Source organism: Myripristis murdjan, chromosome 6 (assembly GCF_902150065.1).
Source record: "Myripristis murdjan chromosome 6, fMyrMur1.1, whole genome shotgun sequence".
Lineage (NCBI taxonomy): Eukaryota > Metazoa > Chordata > Actinopteri > Holocentriformes > Holocentridae > Myripristis > Myripristis murdjan.
The window spans coordinates 25,925,414-25,945,759 of record NC_043985.1 but is presented as its reverse complement, the minus strand read 5'-3'; the positions used below and the strand labels follow the sequence as shown (position 1 = coordinate 25,945,759).

Below are 20,346 nucleotides of genomic sequence, written 5' to 3'. Positions count from 1 at the left end.
GTATTTTATGCTGGGTGTCATTGCATATATGAATTTTTACCCATCCAGTCCCATTGTATTGGGGTGCCAGCAGACAGGGGAGGGCGTGGCAGACTGGAAACCTCACCAAATCTCACAGAAACCATCTTGAAAAATAGAATACATTAGGGGTAAGTATATCTTGTATATCTTTTTTTTTTTTTTTTTTTTTTTTTTTTTGGGGCATTTTGGGTGAACTGTTCCTTTAGGTTACTATGTTCTCCACGGTGTCCGTGGCAAAGCCAATTAAACCCCTTGGTCTGACCTCCATGCTGCCAAGATGGTAGATTAAGCTGTTAGTTAGTCTGCGCCCTAAACCTTTTATGCTAACAGGGCTAAACCTTAGCTACAGCAACAGGGGAGCAACTGCAGAGGGACTGAGAGATGTGACCTTGTTTGTCCTCTGTAATCACCACTTCACCTCATGTGACCATCCTAACACTCATGCAACTGCTCACCTCTAACACGCAGCTCCCACACACAGCAGGCTTAATTCCTGCCGCAGAACATCCTGTGTGCATTTTTTCCTCTCCCACGTGTCCTTGAAGTACCCTCTGACCAGACTTGAGGGAAAACTCAAGCCGGGCTACTCCTTCCCTCACCAATAAATTTTCGTTGGCGAAACCCTCTTAAAAATTGAAGATGGAGAGATGCATGGGGTTGGGCAGTATTTGAACTGCACCATATGAGTGCTCTGGGCAAATATGTGTTAAGAGCAAAGGTCCAAAGACAGAGCCATCTGTATTCTAACAGGATGTGAGATGTCACCAGGTTCCATGGGAGCTGAGATTAATTAGCTGGCGCTGAATATTGATGTGACATTTAGCGGTGGAGAAATATCATCTAGGTAATGGCAGGGGAGCAGTGCTATGGCCAGGGATCATTCACTCTGCCACTAAGTGACAGACAGGCCTCGCTGCTTCCCCTCTGTTCAGGGACACATTGTGTTTTGCAGATAAAAATCTAGTTTTACCCGCCGTTCCTAATTATGTTGCCCATCTGTCTGTCTAATTTTAGAAAAATATATATATATATTTATTGAGGAGTGTTTGATGGAGATGGAAATTTTCTCTCATTCTGAGGGATGAAGGTTTCTTTTGAAAACGGACCCTGAAATATCTCAAGGTTTACATTTACATTGCAGAGCTTTAGAGAGTTAGTTGAAATGAATGCAAGGTATATATTATGCTGTCTTTGCACATCATGCTTATGTGAGTTCATACTCAAAAGCAGGCAAAGCAAATGTTTTACTAATCTGAAAAATGCTTTTACTGCCAAGGCTGCTGTTAAGACTTTCACCTGTAAAGAAGGTTAAAACCTTCATCTCCACTTCTTTTTAAGTGGTTTAAATTCTCCTCATAAACAACTATGAATAGCAAGCTTAGCCAGGTTGACTTACTTTAATAGGCCATTTTTCTACACTCTAGACTCTACATTGATACCATATATTTCATGCTGTGCCAGTTGAACATCCATGTTGTTCCTGCCGAGGAGAATAAACATGGATGTAGAAAGGTTTATCTTGAAAGTATAGTAGATAATGTTTCCAACATAAGTTAAAAAGACCTAAACCAGAAAAGAGGCATGGGTAGAGATAAGTCTAACTCATGCTAACTCATTTTCATTAGGATAAAGATGGGAAACTTCTTAAGGCAATGTCGTCAGAGAGTCGCTGCACTGCAAAAACTCCAAATCTTACCAAGAATATTTGTCTTATTTCTAGTCAAAATATCTCATTACACTTAAAATAAGACATGATCACCTAAGAAATAATTTGTTTTTAGACAATTTTCACTAGTTTCAAGTTAATTTTCACTTTTTCCACTGGCAAATTTTGCCAATGAATGAAGCAAATTTTCAAGTGAAAATTCGCTTGAAACAAGTGAAAATTGTCTAAAAACAAGGTACTTCTGAGGTGATCATGTCTTATTTTAAGTGTAATGAGATATTTTGACTAGAAATAAGACAAATATTCTTGGTAAGATTTGGAGTTTTTGCAGTGTGTGGGTTATGCATTAATGTGTTAGCCAGGTTGACTTACATTAAGACACAATTGCGCAATCCAGACTTTCCATCGATACTGTATATTTCATGATATGTGAGTAACAAGGGGCTCAAGTTTAAATTTTCACTGGTGCTGTTATGGCATGTTAAATGTACTGCAGTGGTCTTTTTGAGGATGATGAATAAATGACTCCTTTATTAATGCGTAAGCCGTTGTCAGTGTTGTAGGATATAGATAATGTAATTCTTCTCTCTCATTCACTGAAAGGAAAACACGTCAAAACAGAGAGAGTTTAAACCTCTAACTTATCTCCCCTTTCCAACTCGTTTTCTTTTTAAGACCTAAGCAACTGCCCTAAATATACACCTATTAATTTATAGGGCTGTTATTTCGTGTGCGTGGCCACAGCAGTGCCAGCTGCTGAGAGCATCGATAGTGAACCAGCTATATATGGAATGTGTTGCCATCAGACATTTAGCTCTGAAAGGACAAGAGGCAGGGAGCTGCAGCGTTTCCGTGGAGACCCCCGTCAGCATTTCGTGGATATCGTTGGAATGAGTCACTCAGGATGCGCCTGTAATTTCCCGCTTTCCTGCAGGAGGACACCACGGTGAACGATGAGGTCATCGACAGAGGCCCTTTTCCCCGGGGACTGTCTCTGTCTCATACGCACACACGCTGACAAACACACACAAACACACAGATGGTGGGCATGCAGAGTCGCAGACAGGCACTCACACACACACTGCCTACACACACCTCTACGTTGGCATGTGGGTTCTCTCCAGAGACTGAAGGACCTAAGGAGCATCTCTGCCTCAGACACCTGCTTCCTCACACACATGCATGCTTACACACCCACATCCAGACACATGCACACACACACATCTTCTTGTTCCCCTCTCGTATCTCCTCATTCCCCATTCCACTTATCGACCACTCTGATCCTTTTATTCATCCCCTGCTCCTCATCCAAAACAAAAAGGTGACTGCACATTTGCATTTTTAGTCCCAACCCTCTGGAACAATCTTCCCCAACCAATTAAAACTGCTGAATCTCTGGGCTATTTTAAGCTGAGTTTCCAAAAATTCATCATTATCAGCAAGCATTTCAATAGACCTTTGGAAAGACTATGGATCTGTATGGATCTTATCCATCTGTGCTGCTTTATTTTGTGTATTTATTTTCATTTTCCATGTGTGTATGTGTGTGCGTGTGGGGCACTTTGTACAGTAACTGTGTGCTTTAAAAAGTGCTATATAAATAAAACTGTACGTACTTACTTACTTACGGATGCTGCAACAGCACGCTTCCACCAAAATCAATGAATAAGACCAGAAATAAACCAGAAATAGACCGGTCTTCTATTCATACTTTTTGCACATGAGGTATATGCAACCCTTTTTCACAGAAGTGGGTCATAAAGTGTCGATATATATATATTTTTTTTTTACATTAAACTACCAGGATACAGGAAATCACTCCAGCTTTGATCATCCTGTCAGCGTTTGTTTTGATCGCCCTGTCAGCATGTATTTTCCGGTACCAGCGGGCGGTTGCTTTGTAACTGTATCCCATACATAGCCAACTGTAGATGTCTGTGGATGTTAACATACCACACAAACTCGGCGAGGAAGTTGAAGTTTCACAGCGACACGTCGGGTCCAAAAACTGAAGACACAATCCCAAAGCGAGCGCTCACCGCTTTGTTTTACCTTTGACTTACCCACACACCCCTACGCCGTGAGTGCACTGCAGGTGTAGCCAGGAAAAAGATACTGGTCCACATAGGTTACATGTCCAGTGTAGCCAAGGCACTAGACCTCCTTGCTCTTTCATATCTGGAAACAGTGTGCTTGTTTGTGTGTGTGTGTGTGTGTGTGTGGTGGAGGAATCTGCTCGACCCCTCACACATATGTACATTATGTGAGCACGGATCATCTGTTTGCCTCTCCTCGATATTAACCCTATAAAGCCATTTGTATCGTATATGATACACATTTTCAATTCCGTTTCTCGTTTTCAGTTTAATCAATACTTGACCAAAATACGGTTGTATACCTTTGAACACTTCCCCTGTTCACTCTGGACCATACCATTGGCACTTCAAGTACATATCATATATCATACACCAGAAAAGTGGTGTAATAACATATTTTTATTTTTTAATTTTTTTTTTTTTTTAATATATTTTGTTATAGGACTAAATAAAGGGTTCCATTTCAAAAAAATGGAATTTTCTGCCAATTCTTTCATAGTTCAGGCTTTATAGGGTTAATCATTTTTTTTTTTTTTTTTTTTTTTTACCCACAGCTAATCTGTAATGAGATTTCTCTCAATCACAATGTCCAGCCATCTCCCATAATGCATCCCGCCGAGCTGGGCCAAGGCTCGTCTGATAGCGACGGAGCCGCACAAGCAGCACACAGGCTCGGAGTGTGTGTGCATATGCATGTGTGTGCCGACAGATGTGTGCACTGATGTATGTCTCATGGGTAATGATATTTATTTTGTCTGGTTCAGAAGGCACACACTACAAGACACACACACAGGAAATTAGGTCAGGGAGGTGTAATCAATATGACAGTAGACAGCAGTGGTCGCTGCTCATTCTCAGCGGAGGAGACAGACGGCTTGGTCACTGTGCGAGCGACGAGCCCCGGTTACATGGCTCAGCTTAACTATGCTGGACACCGAGGCAGCAACACAGATAATGGCCACCCTGCGTTCATTCATGGTGTTCAAAGAGAGCAAAAACCCTGGAGATGAAGATTAGTTTTAGATGTTTTAAATAAGGTTGTTTTTATTCCCGAAAGACCGGAAAATTGTGTGCGAGAGAGAGAGAGGAACAAAGGAAAATCAAAGGAGAGACTTAGGAAGAGAGTCTAATTGATACACATGAAGCTGAGTTACTTTTGCGGTCAGTTTTAGATTTTATTCTAGCCTTCAACATGTTTTTTTGTTTTACCTGTTCATCTTTAACTTCCTGTTTCGTCACGCCCAGACTAATAAGTCAAAGCCTGAAAAGTTTGGTGCTTGCAACATGTCGCTGGCTGTCTGTCAGCGCATGTCAGAGTAGATGATTTATCAGTATTCCTGGGATCAATAGTAAAAATGCAGCCAGATCAATAAGCTGTTTCAATTTTTGCGAACAGCCTGATTTGTGATGGGCTGGGGAATGTGTGAGCTGAGATGGTCAGAGTGATGCATCAGTCAGATCTGCTGTGCAAATACATTTCTCAAATGTGCCAAAAGGGATAAACACCTCTGTAAATACACTCTGATGTAAACGGTTTATTTATTTTATTTATTTATTTATTTTTGTCTGAATCTCAATCAATTGCACAAAAATCAATAGGCAAATCTTTTCTATATTTTAATCACATTATTGCTTGTAAGTCATGACATCTACATTTTGTCCAGAGGCTATAAGCTTATTTTTTCAGTAGTTTTAATTGAAAGAAATAACTGAGAGGGGAAAAAAGAGAACAGTTCCTCTTTTGCTCTACCCCTTCCCTCTCATCCTCTTTTTTTCTCCTCACAGAGAGGGAAAACAAGAACAGGTGTAGGAAAGGAGAGGGTAGAAAGAGGAGTAATGACTTCACTGCACTGCCGCGCTTCTCTGATTTCTTGACCCCATTTTGGTTTTTACTTTTAACATTTCGGGGCCACTGGCTGTCTGAAATGAGTTTTCTCAAGGCACCCGCATTTGTAGGTAAAGTTCACGTGGAGAGAGAGAAAGGCAGACAGAGAGGGAGAGAGAGAGAGACAGAGAGAGGGAGGGAGGGAAAGAAAGAGAGAGAGATGCGGCAGGTGGGTGTGAAGTTGGAGCAAGGTTGGTTTATGTCTGGCTTGTTTGTCTGCTTTTAGTTTAGAGAAATTGGGTCCCCAAGTTCCCTGCCTTATTTCTCTGAGGAGACTTCTGAAGTCGCTGCAAAATATGACAATATGTCAGAGAGTGTTTTAAGATGTGCAAAGAGGTGTGCATGCATGTTTGTGTGTGTGTGTGTGTGTGTGTGTGTGTGTGTGTGTGTGTGTGTGTGTGCGTTGCCCCTCAGTAATGACTGCCTGGCTGCCAGCCTTCCCATTCTCCCTGTGATTTACCTCCCGCCTACTCCGGTGAAGATATGCTGTTCTGAGTAAGAGGTGACTCACTGTTCACTGAGAAATCACCTCTGTGTGTTCATGTGTGTGTTTGCCTGCGCGTAGGTGTGAAGGTATGTGTGTATGTGTTTACGTGTCTTACCCCTGTCCATACTGTGTGTGTTTTGTGTGTGTGTGTGTGTGTGTGTGTACCTCAGAGAACATCTGCCACTTTCAGGAGTGAACGGCGCTGCTGTGCATTGTTTTTGGCGCTGTCTTTGATCACCACTTTTGTTCACACGCAGCTGGTTAATCATCTGAAAAGGAAGAAAGGACAAAAATGCCCTCAAAACTCTAAAAGAAATTTGCTCTTTGGCGTTTAAAGTTTGATTGTCTTCCTTATGTAGAGCTATGCGTTAACCGTTTTAAATCAAAAGCCCTCGTTTTACATTTTCATACCTCTGATCACAGGAGAGTCTCATTAATCCCACGCCATCTGGAATGGAGGTTGTTTGAACAAGTAAAATGTTCAAGTCAAAGAAGTGTATAGACTTTCATGGGAAATTCAGAGTCAAAGTGTTAACCTTGAATTGCAAACCTTCCAAAACACGCCTCATCTTCTATGCGCATAGACTGTTAATTGCATAAATCAGCGGGTAAATAGCACAAAATTGCACTAAATTCTCAGACTTCATTTTTACTGCTGCAAGATCAATTTGCACATGCCATTTTTGATTTGGAGGTCAAGGCAGATATCCAAGATGAAATTAAACGAAGCGCTAGATCCAGTTGTGATATCTCACTGTTTACAAGAAAAACTGGTCGCCTCTCTCGCGGCAACGTCCGTTAAATCTCAAGTCATTTAGGTTCACATTGAATTTGTTTTACCCAAGTGTGAGATGACTCTGCTTGTTTGCACTGCAGGTTTATTTGTCTTAGGGACCTGAACACGTTTCTTCACTTGTTTTAAGAAAAGTAAAATTCTGACATCCCACTACTACATAATACGCCTCGTTGAGGTGGATATTTTTTTTTTTTCACGCCACTGCTTCTGCTGTTTGATCACTGTCCCTCTCATCTTGTGAACAACTTTCCTTTCAGGAGAAAAAAATAAATATATTAATAAATTACTCACTCGGAGAATGTAAACATGAAAGCGACAAGAGACATTTTCAACAGTATTGTTCCGGCAGACACCGTCAGTACAAAGTTTTTAAGCCATGACTTTTTTCCCTTTGCTCTGGAAGATTTTAAAGGCATGCTGAGGTGCCTACCCCATTCAGCTGTGATTTTGTGAAAGCAATTTGACTCTCAGTGGAAGTTGGCTGCTTCTCTTAAGACAGCAACGGCACATAGCAGTGACAGAGATTTCATTTTAATGATGATTCTGGCGAGGGAGATTAGCTGAAATGAGATTCTACTGTGTGAGTTTCTGTCTGTGGTCCGGAGGAACTTACAAAAGCATATGGCTAAGTTATACATAAACAGCACATGAGTTATTTTTATTCATTTAAATGGAAAATGTACTGCTGTGTGTAATTTTAATAGTTCCACTTACATATTTACAGTGGAAAAAAAAATCGTGCTCTCCAACTATGCAAATATAAGGTCCAAATAAACAATTTAAAGAATGCACAAGTTATTTTTTTTAATTTATGATGAGGGCATGTGGAGCTGCCTTTCACTGAACAGGCAGTAGTGCGATCAATAGGTATGGACAGCGCTTGGTGCTCCTGATGAATAATTTATTTTTCACATTATGGCTTTATGCCGGTTCATTAAAGTGATTGATTTAGAGGGAAGATTGATTGAGAACACTGCATTCAATAATAAGTCAAATAGCTTATGTTGTAACAGGCTTTTTTGCCCTTGGCAGCTGGCCGGGCTCGAGGCTTTTCAGCACCACAGGAGCATTCGCTGTTAAGTGTTTTTGGTAAATTATCCTTATATCCCTCATTCATCCACGTCTTTTATTTCACTGAGTCATTTGAGCTCTCTTCCCGTCCTTTCTCTCTCAATCCATTCTCATCAACTATTTCTGATGCTTGAAGTTGCCCCTATGCACCTGCATTGCTGAACCTGTCTGCCGATGCTTCAAGCTAGATAATGATGAGGATAATAACAGTATCTAACGTTTATATAGTGCCTTTCTCAGAGTCAAACTGAAAAATGCTTTAGAATTATGGTAGCTTCTCCTGAACCATTGCCATCAGGGATTCTGCCGCTGGCATCCTTTGAATGCTGTTGACAAACACACACACACACACACACACACACACACACACTTGACAACAGCCTACTACTGTTCACATCATGGATAACTTAAATGCAGTATCCTAAGTAAGCTTTTGCTTTTACCTTATGTCGAGGTTCACCATCAAATAACTTAAAAAAACATACATAAAAAAAAAGTGCAAAGGCCAAAGTAACATAAGTCAACTCTTGGTTTAAATAGTGCATCGGATGAAAATGTTGCTGCTCAGTCAAATTCAGAAAAAGTTACTGGGTTTTATTCGTGAGAAAAAAAAATAGTCCTGTTGAGGCTGGTTTGGAATAACAGGAGGCGAAGTTCATTTAGAGAAAAGGAAGGATGTTGTCAGCACGAACCGGTTTGCAGCCCAATGAGGAATGAGCTTAAAACACAGGGAATATACATTAAGCTGAGCTGTAACTACAGTAAATATGAAACAACAGGCATGTGTGTATCGGTGTGTAACAGGGCTCTTAACAGGGAAGGGAAGGGAAGCCTATTTGCCAAGGTGATCCCTTCATGATGTAATTAATAGCATCATCATGTTATTATCATGGCTGAAACACCGTGTAGCCTGGCAGTGGAACATTCCGCGCTTAAAATGTGAAAATAATACACCCTGCAGGACACAATTTAATTAATAGTAGGATCATGCTAAAATTTCAATATAGCTTTTTTTTTTTCATCTGCAGGAAGAGCACACATTAGCAGGCATCCTGTAAAGGGGAACATGAGTTATATTAAACAGTAACAATCTGGCTTCAAAATGCAGGGGCACATTTAAATTTCAAGTAATACTCGTTGGACAAATGCCCGATGGGACATTCCCAAAACATTTGCAGATTTGTCCCAACTCAGCTGGTAGTGCACACCTGACACGTCCTGTCATTTATGAAATTCATGTGGAATATGCAGCAGAGGGCAAGGAGGATTCTGTGCATGAATTTGAAATGAATTAACCGAGGAGAAAGGTTTTTTTTTTTTTTTTTTTTTTTTTTAGAATAATCAGAAAACATTATCTCGTATCACTTTCCAGTCCCAAAGTGTAGCTGACTTTTGAAGCTCTCTGTCCCATATCAGGGTGGCAGAAGGTGCACTATCATCCGCCGAGCTGAGATTTGCATAGAGGGTCAGGCCTTTTGACTTTGGGAAGTGGAGGAGTGACTGGAGCAGGGGGTGAGCGGTCACAGGAGAGTCCCAGGGAGCACCGCAGGCTTTTAAAGCAGATTGACGCCTGAAATAGGAAAAAAGAGACAAGAGAGACGTTCCTGGGAGTGAATAGAATTCTTTGAGGTCCTGAGATTAGCATAGATCTTTTTAAATGAAGCTATTTTCCATGCTATCTAGACAAACAAACAAACAACAAAAAAAATCATGACAGCATTTAGATAGGAAACAGTCCAGCATTGTGGGAGTTCAGAAATCCTCGCTGCTGCTTTTCTGTCTCTACACTTTCTCCTCCTTATAGAAATACTCTCACAAAAACGTACAGCAGGCTGCTCGCTCTTGAGAAACCAGAGATTGCAGTGAATTTTCTCATCTGCTGTGCAATTATACATATACAGAAGGTGATACGCCGTGTTAGCTTTCATCTGAGTGCAGAATTCAACACTGTCCTAGTGTTTATGTAAATCTACATCCATGAGATCCGTGCCAGAGCCATATCAGTCAGTCTGTCAGTGAGCAAGCAACACTCCAATCAGCACTTAAAATAATGGCGACTAAAATAAATCAAAACTTATTATCGCAGGAAATTTGCTCCGCTATGTCAATAAACATTTCTCATTCTAATGTTTGTTTTGCGAAGAGAGTTATATTTATAATACAGGAACGTAATAAAAACCACCACTGTGGGAACGGAGTGAGCGACATAAACTATTCTCAGACTTTTTCACTCAAATATTCCTCACCTCACCCGAGCGACTTTACTCTCTCTCGTTATTCCTTCCTCCGTGCCCAAGGAGGTTTATGTGAGGTGACAGTTGGTGTGGAAATGTACTACGGCACCAGCATGCTGTGGGCGTCAGAATGAAGGCACAGTAGCACACATTGTGTCCTGCTCCTCTCCAGCCAACTGCTTCACAGAGGCTCTCAGAGGCTCTCAGAGGCATTAGCTGTGCCAGCGGCCTGCTTGGTTTTGCACAGACATTACTGCCTGTTTTTGAGGTTTTCTTCCTAGAGCAGCTCTCTTCCCATGCCAGTATACACGTTCAGAGGTGCCATTTTATGTTTGTTGAAATGCACAAAGCGGGCTTGTCTGTTTCTGTGTGTGTGTGTGTGTGTGTGTGTGTGTGTGTGTGTGCGTGTGAGAGTCTGCCCGTGTGTTTGTCCACAGCTTGTATATGTGCCTTACTCTGCGTGCTGCTCTGCATGAAACATTCTGGTACCCCGAGTGAGGATCAGTAGCTATTTACAAGCAGAAAGGCTCTTGTGATCTGTCACCACACAGCACAATGTTCCTGACCAGCTTCAAAAACCAGAAGCGTGGCCAACACAAACAATTAAAGGCATGCCCACTGTGATCTTAGCCTTATTCTTTCATTATGGATCAGCAGCAGCAGGGGCCCTAATTAGTCGCCTTAGCTTGCTGAGGAAATGAATGGGTACTGATTTGACTGCAGGGCTGACGCGAGACCCCCAGGGGTCCCGATGAGCCAGCTTCTTAGAGTCGGCATTGGCAGAGCATCGGTCTTTCTCATTTTCTCTCTGTTTATGGCTAATAGCTCTCATCTGTTTGCTCACTTAGCTCATCAGAACTCGCCTCCTGATTGACTCTCCCTGTCGCTTCCGAGCAAATTCCCTCATTTTCCCAATTACTCCTCATTTGCTGTCCCGTTGTAACAAGGCAGGGCTCTCTGGGTCTTTGCAACGTCCCATTTACTTCATCAGTCCGTGTTGTGAGGTGAAAAGGAGCTGGCACGGTCCCTCTGTTTGTGGCTGTGCAAGGTTACAAAGGTAGTTTCAGAGGAGTGTTTTTTTTTTCCAGATGAATACTTGTGATATATAAATTGTGCTGCTACATCTACTATGCTCTTCTCATCCTCTCCTTTCACGCAGACAAACTGTCTCCACTTTTTTTTCTCCCACTCTCTCTCTGATCTGTGTCTCCTGTCTGTGTGTTGCAGCTGGGTACTGAGTGGACCGCTCCAGGCGAGTTTAGCAAGTTCAGGTCCCAGTCCTCCAAGTCTGTGCAGTAAGTACCTGTGACAACCCCCTCCCTTCCCCTTCCTGCCCACCCGCACACACACACACAGACACGCACACAAACACAACTCTTTCCAACACAGTTTTTCCTCTCTCATGTGAATACAGAGGCTAAAAATAACCTCTGCTAAAATTTAAGTAGACCTAATCATGACAAATACCCCTGTCCTACATCGTATCCTCTCTCAACTGGTCTCATGCCTGTTCCCGGTAAAGTGTCTTTCTGGCCCTGTGTTCCTTGTTAAGTATCAATCTGTACCAATGATGCTCTTTGTGGAGTGCTCTTGTGTCCATTCATGCCTGTTGAAAAAAAAAAAGGAGGACGTCTCCAGCCTCTTTTGTAACATAATCGCTTCAAGAGGCTTTCACCACACACATCCACAGAAAATTGTTGGCTCGAGTGCTCACTGGAGAGCAGGCGGTGTGTTTGTGTGTGTTTGTGTGTGTGTGTGTGTGTGTGTGTGCATGTGTGTGCCTGCATGTATGTATATGTGTGAATGAATGCATATGCCGGCGCTCTCATAAGGTGGCCCAAGTGTGAATGCTCCTAACAGTGTCTCTGAATAATGTAATATGAGAATGTGTTAACCTATCTCATCCTCTCAGCTCCCACACATCCTTCTCTCCTAATCGCCAGGAGCTGCTCGCATGAAGTACCTTTTAATGGGAGGGCTGATTTGAGACCAGTTTGCTTCTTAAGTCATTGTGAAGTCGGTATGTTTATGCAACAAGATAAGTGATCCTAGAACAGGGCTCCCATTCCTTGGGGATTTTGCATGTGTTGCGCCTAAGTGGATGAGGCACAAGCTGTTGAGTGCTGTGTTAAATTATTCAAACACTGCCAATGGTGAATGCAGTGCAGGTTGAGAATATTTTAACACTCATAAATGGAACAAACTGGGCGCCAACAGTAAAGAATGATGCAGGAACACACACAATAAATGGGAAAACATGTAATAAATCTGTTGATTTATGTCTTCTGAAACAAGATAAGATCAACCACATAGAAACACCCACACGCTGCTCTCTCCGGGGACAACTCCTTTACCAAGGTTAGAGTCCAAAAATAGATTTTTTATCTGTTACTTTGCTCAGAGATGTGCTAAAAGTGCCCATTGAAGTTAAAAAGACAAACATTCCGATCCCTAGATTATCATCAGTGTATGCCAAGATGAAATGACACGACTTTAGTTACAGGGAAGGCAAAGCACACACACAGGAGGCATACGGGAACTAAATGGAACAAAGGTGTGTCTCTAAGGAGCATGGGCTCTGTGGAACTACAAATCACAAAATAGTTTAAACTGCAACAAAAGTCAGTTTTAATGGTTGGTTATTGGTCAGCTGATGAGAGCCATGTAGACCAGCCATCAGATATCATGCTTATTCTGTGTTTTTGTGTGTCAGTTTGGTCTAAAGGGTCCTCACTTCAGTCAGCATAATGCTTCTTTCATGCATTTTTTGAAGGGGTCAATTTACATATAGTGTGTTAAAAAAAAAAAATAAAAAAAGTGTCACATTAGGTTGTATAACATGCAAAAGCTTTATGTTAACATCAGATGATTTGGCATTTCTTGTTGATTTTTAGTCATTTCTGCATTTAAAAATAGTTTTCATGAAAGTAATAATATGCAGTGGGTACGCTCCCAAATAGCAATGAGTGAAAAGTTTTCACTCTGTCATTTTGAAGTGTTTGAAATAACGAAAAGCAAGCATTCCCTGTGACAGCAAAAATCGAATGGTACACAGTGTAAGAAAATGTGTACAGTAGTTTCCATTATAATGCAAAACAGACACAAAGGAGAACTGCTTGTCTCACAAGCATGCAAATTCCCACAAAAGGAGATGAAGCACATTCGGGGAGTCAACCTTATGCTACGGTGTGGAATTTACTGGAATTTCTCTCTTTGCATAAACCTCACCGTAACTGTTATGATTTGGTTACAGCTCTGTATTATATGTGACATTGCTGTTAATGAAATAAAGTACCGTGACTCTGTGCATCGCTCCTATAGGCTGCTGATATAGAAGCACCAGTAAAAGCGTGCAGTTTAAGCCTAAATACAAAATAAGTCCACAAGGACGCGTGGCCTCATCCCCACCTCAGCCCACCATCATTTTAAATGTATCACTCTGGGGGGGATTATTAAGCCACACAGAGCCAAAGGGAAAACTGGTTCTGCTGTCACTGCACATTCCGTTCCACAATATATTATTTCTGGTGCACAATATACCTTTCTTTATAAAAGGTACACACACACACGCGCACACACAAACACACACCACATTATATATATTAAAAAAAATAAGAATTTACTCGTTAATCCCGTAAGAGCCTGAACACAGGCCAGGGCGGCATGATGTGTGAGTGCCTGTGTCTGCGTAGGATAAACCGGGTCTTGTTAGCATGGCAGGCATGGCAGAAACTACAAGGGAGCGCAGAGAGATGACAAAAGCCGGAGAAGAAGAAGAAGACGAACAGGAGGAAGGGGAGGAGGAGGAGGAGGAGGAGGAGGTGCTGGTTGAAAAAGTTTTCTATTTTCCCCTCCTGTCTGACAAGCCACTCTCATTTCCCCAGCAGTAACAAGACAACAACAGAGTAACCAAGCGTGGAGTCAGAATATGGCAGGGACATTAAAAAGGGGTGTGCAGGGGGAGAAATTTGTGTGTGATGTCGCATATTTTGTGATCTGTGTGTGTTTGCGTGTGTGCTCGTGATTTTGTGAATAAGTTACTGTGTCTGTGCAAAGGTTTGTGTGCATATGGTTGGATTTGCACGTCTGTAGGTGTATGTCTCATGTATGTATTTGTGTGTGTGTGTGTGTGTGTGTGTGTGTGTAGAAGCTGTGTAGAATTGCACCATGTGGAGACAAGCTGGAAAAACTGAAATGGCTCCCTCCAGAAAGGAGGTGTTGCAGAGAAAAGGCTCAAGTAATGTGTTCTCTTCACTGAGAGCAGATATGACAGTGATATCACCTTACACACACACACACACACACACACACACACACACATAATGCACGCCGGTTCTTGTGCAATAGTATCTTCTTTCAATTTTTTTTCTGCTTATCTGCCCTGATGTGTAAAGCGCTTTGAGATTCCTCTGTCAGGTCATAGAATATCAAGCACCTGACATGAAACAGTTGGAAATGATGGTCTGGCAGTGACTGAAGTAAATTCACTCAAATCCATGTTCATGTAATAGCTTTGTACTCTCACACGCTGCAGGGGAACTGTGTCAAAGACGCCATAAAAGTCTGGCTTACATGTACGATAATTAGGAAAATAAATGGTTTGATGTTTCTTTGTGTGGGTGTGCACAAGGCAGTGTGTTCATATTTTTACGCACAAACAAACGCACACATCTGTGCGTGTGTGTGTGTGTCTGAGTTAAGCACCGTGCCATTTTAAATGCCCGTCTGCATCTGATGACTTTATTGAAACATCACACTGCAAAGGCAATTAGTTTGTCATCTTCCATATGTTGTTGCCAGCACACTGTGCCACCTCCAGCCCTCACTCACAGCTAGGCTAGACCTGTTTATAGCGAAGCTGATATGCTATTGAGTGTGGCAAATTGTCTGCAGCATGATGAAATGCAAAAGGTATCCTCTTAGATTAGGTAGAGTAGAATTGAGATGAGCAAATTAGGAGAGCAGAGGAGAACAAGGGCTGATTTTTTTTTTTTTTTTTTTTTTTTTTTTTTTTTTTTTTTTTAAATCTCTGCATCAGCCCATGCGTAAAGCAATAATAATCAGTCACTACGCAAATTTTCCATTGGAAACTTGAAACATTTGTAAACATGATAAAATGAACAAATAATTGAACGGAAAAGTGAAATGAATTAACTTTCTAGGAGCTTACAGTCTGTTTTGCAGATGGAGAGCCAATTTGAAAATCATTAGCTGTTACACATATAACTACTGCTGACAGTGTGATCCTGTTGTGGAATATGGCCAATTTGCAGGAGTTATGCAATAAAATGAGCAGTTATCCTGTCCTGGACCTATCAGCTGTCCACAAATACAAAAATAGCACCTTCTTGGACATGCAACCGATTTAGCACCTAAGAATTTTCACATTTCTACAGTTCATACCGTTGTTACGTGCAGGATCATGACGCAATATTCCTATTTGCTATTCTGAAGAAATCAGTTTTATGATGAAGAACGAGCTCGGGGTCAGTCTCCATTCTGCCACAGTTAGGTTCTGCTTAACCGTGAACCGTTTTGCGGAATGGCCTTAATCGAAGATGCACCTTAAAGACGCCCTCACAGTTTACTGCATTTTGTGGTTATCAGCAAATGAGGCCCAGAACAACAGGGAAACGGAGTGGAACACGCAGGGATGGAGTTGAACAGTGCAGAAAAGACTACAACTGAATGGTGAGGACATTACAAATGTCACTGAACAGAGCAGAACAGACTGAGATACAGCAGAGCCTTCCATTTTAAATTTAGTAAAGGGTATTTTGTGGTTATTTATATGTCTCTGTTCATTGGAGCTGTAGCGCCTGCTATAGTAGAGCTGACTGAGCAGTGACTAATGGCTGCTGCGGGGCTGAATCATATTGTCAAGGAATGAAGCATATTGTTGTTGAAATTATCAATTGAAGCAGTTCAGTAGCCTGTTGGGGGTCACTACTCGGCGCAGTCTAAGGGCACTGAAGCATGCAAACATGTGTTCATGCACCGACACATTTACTCACACACACACAAACAGCCTTCTGTTGGCAGTCCCTCTGTGGTTGGACTGTATTTTGGATGACTGCATCTTGGATTTGTCTTGCATCTTGGGCTCTCAGGTGCCTTCAACTCATCCAAACTATGCCATGGCCCGAGGACTTGTTTTAATCACTTTTTGGGTTTATCTGTTGGGGGAATGTGTTTGCCCTGTGGGCGTGTATTGGACAGCAGTTATCTCAAGCTCCATGGTGAAGGAAAAGATGAAATTTTGAACACAGTCAATCATCATAGTGGCAGAAAGTAAGGAAATGAGGTCCAGATTGAAAATTATCCTTTATGGTCAAGGTTTTTTCTCCTCAGGCAATCTCTTTCTCTGTCACTTTTTTTATAGCCTCCTTCCCCTTTCTCTCTCAGTGCACTGTCACAACAGCAATTAGATTGTGGGGGTGAGTTAAGTATGTAACACTGTTAGGGCTTTCTGTGTGTGTGTGTGTATGTGCGTGAGGGTGTGTTTGTTTCAAGAGCTATAGCCTTGAAGCCGCGTGTCAGTGCAAATAGCAAACAGCAGTGACAGCCGCGCACATTCAGTCACATTCTGTCAGCAGACTTTGACAAAACATCTGCGATGCTTCTCTCCGAGCGCCCGTCCGTCTCCACCAATGGGGCGTGGCCGTCCTGTTGCCATGCCGTGTGATAGTCCGCCCTAGGTGGTAGTTTAAATAGATGGGAAGGACAAGGAAGTTAGAACAGTACATCTGTTAGGGAGATCTCGTAGTCCTCTACACCACCTGGCTATGACCACCTGGAGGTAATGACTCACACTATTTAGGATGTGTGTTTGTTTGTGCTTGTGTGTGTGTGCGTGTGCACATGTGTTGACAGAAGAAGCATTCAGAGGAACTGGGGAGAAAGTAAAAGTGACAGAGTAACACTTTACCTAAAGCCCTATTTGGTCGGGATTAGTTTTACACATGGAGGCCTTAAATTAATTTTCATTTGAGGATGTCAGTGAAGTTTCTGATCAGTTCACACAGAATAAGAAATTACCGTATAAAGGTCAAAGGCCCATGCCGTTGTGAGAATTTATAGTTGGAGTGTCTGTGTGCACACTGAGCTGATTGTTGAAATACGATGTCAAGTATTTATTAATTCCACGCTAATGTAGCATAGATGAAAACTGAAAATCACAGAGAGTCCTCACATTTTTCATGTTCAAAGCAATGTGTTGAGCCATTTCTCACCACCAATTCAGTGACATCTTGCAGTATAATTTGGGGACGAGTTGGCAACATCAGAACATATTTGCAAACCTCTTCAGTTCAAGCCGGTTGAAGAGCAAGACAACAGCCCAGCACCATGTTGCCTTCATGGCATCGTGCAATCATGGAAATCGCTCATAAAACATGGAAATGGCACTCCAGCAGACCAGTCAGAGTTCTTGCAGTATGGCATCTCCCTATGTGCAGTTATATTTTTGGAGAAGTGCATGCACGGTAAGCTTCAGTGGCCGCCTCTGTGGGCTATGCAGGAGCCACAGACCCTGACAGCATAGCTACAGTGGCATTTTGACACAGAGGCATAAATTGCCTTTAAATCGCCAAGATGGGTGTATGTGCTGCACTTACACATTGTCATCACACCATAGAGGTTCTATGCATCATGGATTTCTGGCAAAATACAGTACATCTACTGCAAAAAGTCCAAATCTTACCAAGATTATTTGTCTTATTTCAAGTAAAAATGTCTTATTTCTAGTCAAAATATCTCATTACACTTAAAATAAGACATGATCACCTCAGAAATAACTTGTTTTTAGACGATTTTCACTTGAAACAAGAAACAAATTTTGCCAATGAAACAAGCAAATTTTCACCTGTGACACAAGTGAACAAGTGAAAATTTGCTTGTTTCATTGGCAAAATTTGTTTCTTGTTTCAAGCAAATTTTCACTTGTTTTAAGTGAAAATTAGCTTGAAATAAGTGAAAATCGTCTATAAACAAGTTATTTCTGAGGTGATCATGTCTTATTTTCAGTGTAATGAGATATTTTGACTAGAAATAAGACATTTTTACTTGAAATAAGACAAATATTCTTGGTAAGATTTGGACTTTTTGCAGTGTATAATGTAACACAGTGGGATATATTCACAGGTTATACTGCAGCCCTCTCAATCCTCTGCAATCTTCTGTCTTCATCTGCAGACAATATCTAATCTAAAGATGCCACAACCATTTCCACTCTGAAAAGCAGCACACTTTATTTCTTCTCAGCCTCATTTTCTGGCATCTTATTATACATCTCCAGGTAACATTAGGATAGTATAATTAACGGCTGAACTTTGGCTGAGGAAGGCAGATGCAAAAACGTCCTCAAGTGGCTCCATTTATAAGAAAAAAATCAAGAAGAAAGACGATTTTTCTCCTTTTCCAGGGGAATTGGTGGTACAATCACCAACATGTTAGTTTGCACAGAGTTACTATTACATAGGGCTGTCTTTACAAGGCATTTTAATGGTAGGATGCCATAATATTTATAGGTATGGGGATGCACAATCTGTAAAAAGTCTGTTAAAGTTACTGACATATGGCTGATACAGACGGGACCAAAATCACAAAGATGCTCTGATAATAATTATTTTTATCCCTGCTCCTCGTGTGCAGCTAAACCCATCTGAATAGGGTTTAAGTTGTAAGTCTGAAGTTACTTCCATAAACACATATCTCAAACCCAACAGAGAAAGCTAAAGTCGCAAGGCAAAACTCCAAGATGGAGTGGATGACTCCCTAAAATGTTACATCTGTACGCCCCCACATCTGTTATACTGGCGTTTCCTGACTCACTGTGCCACCTACTCTGTCTCTCTCTCTCTCTCTCTCTCTCTCTCTCTCTCTCTGTCTCTCGCTATCAGTTTCTTGCCTCTCCCTCTCGGAGCCCTTTGTTGTTTATTATTATTTTCAGCGTCATCTCATTAAAACCTATCCATGTAGGATTTTATATAAGTATATCATTATCAGCGGAATTGTGCTAACAACCATCAGAACTACATTTTACAGCCCCTGTGAGTTGCTCTCATTTGGCGAATTATTGTAGCATTGCCGGCAGCACATAACTACTGTTTCATTATTTCCTCTCCCTGTTAGATTTTATGTGTAACTAAACAGTCTGCCATCTACCGAAGGGAATATGGAGCTGGAAGTGAAGCCTGAAAACAGCGAAATTGGACTGAATCAAAGCAAGGAGCACATCATTGAAATGTCACTTTTTTTTTTCTTTTTTTTTTTTTTTGCTGGTATTAAAGTATTTTGTTATGTTTTAATAACCAAATCCTACATGGATCGTCTTGGAACAAAATCCTCTTTCCAGATTTCTCTTTGCTTTTTCCCCCCTCGTACCTCCTCTGCTCGTACCTGTGCGGCGATGGCTCGGCAGCGCCTGCTCAGCGCTGTCATGATGAGTTGATGAGTGACAGTGAAGTAGTTAGATGAGGAACCCAGATAACCCTGTCAACACTATCTCTGCTCTCTGACACAGCTACCGGAGCCTCGGGGTGTAAAGACAACACCGGGCAGATTGACGTTTACTGAAATTCCATAAGCTGAACCGCGCCACGCCGCATACCGTCTGCCGCTGTGCTCGGCGCTCGAATATTTCAGTCTTCTGAGGGGCGCCGACTGGTGCGCGATCAACAGCAGCTCGGAGACAAGAGGGAATGTGGCTTGAAAGACGGAGAAAACAGACGCCTGTTAACATGAGCGCTCATTGAGTGAGTGGTGAGAATAAGGTCAGGATCAGAAAATACACCAGGAGGCAAAAAGGAAAAGTCAGTTGAAAAGATGTCTGCCTTCCTATTCTGAGCATCACCGTGTGTGTCTGTGTGTGTGTGTGTGTGCGAGTTTCTCAGCATGTGGCTTTGATGCATCACGGTTTGCACCGGGCCAGTTTCACCTTTTGGGGTGACGATTGAAATTAAAGATGGCCACTGATGACCTTTGACTGCGGTCTGTTGAGGAAGAAAGGCGCAAGCCGATTCCAAGGTTATCTGTGATGCCACTGCTGGCATTTTGCGGGAGCAGCTTTCACTTCACACACTGTGGGAAA

At 41.8% G+C, this 20,346-nt stretch overlaps 1 protein-coding gene across 1 annotated transcript in view; it reads left to right on the top strand.

Moving 5' to 3' along the window:
• b4galnt4a (beta-1,4-N-acetyl-galactosaminyl transferase 4a) overlaps positions 1 to 20,346 on the top strand; it is a 184,718-nt gene that overhangs the window by 123,447 nt on the left and 40,925 nt on the right. The window contains exon 7 of the mRNA XM_030054584.1: positions 11,484 to 11,551. Within this exon, the coding sequence (XP_029910444.1) occupies positions 11,484 to 11,551 (68 nt within the window). The remainder of the gene's footprint in view (positions 1 to 11,483; positions 11,552 to 20,346) is intronic.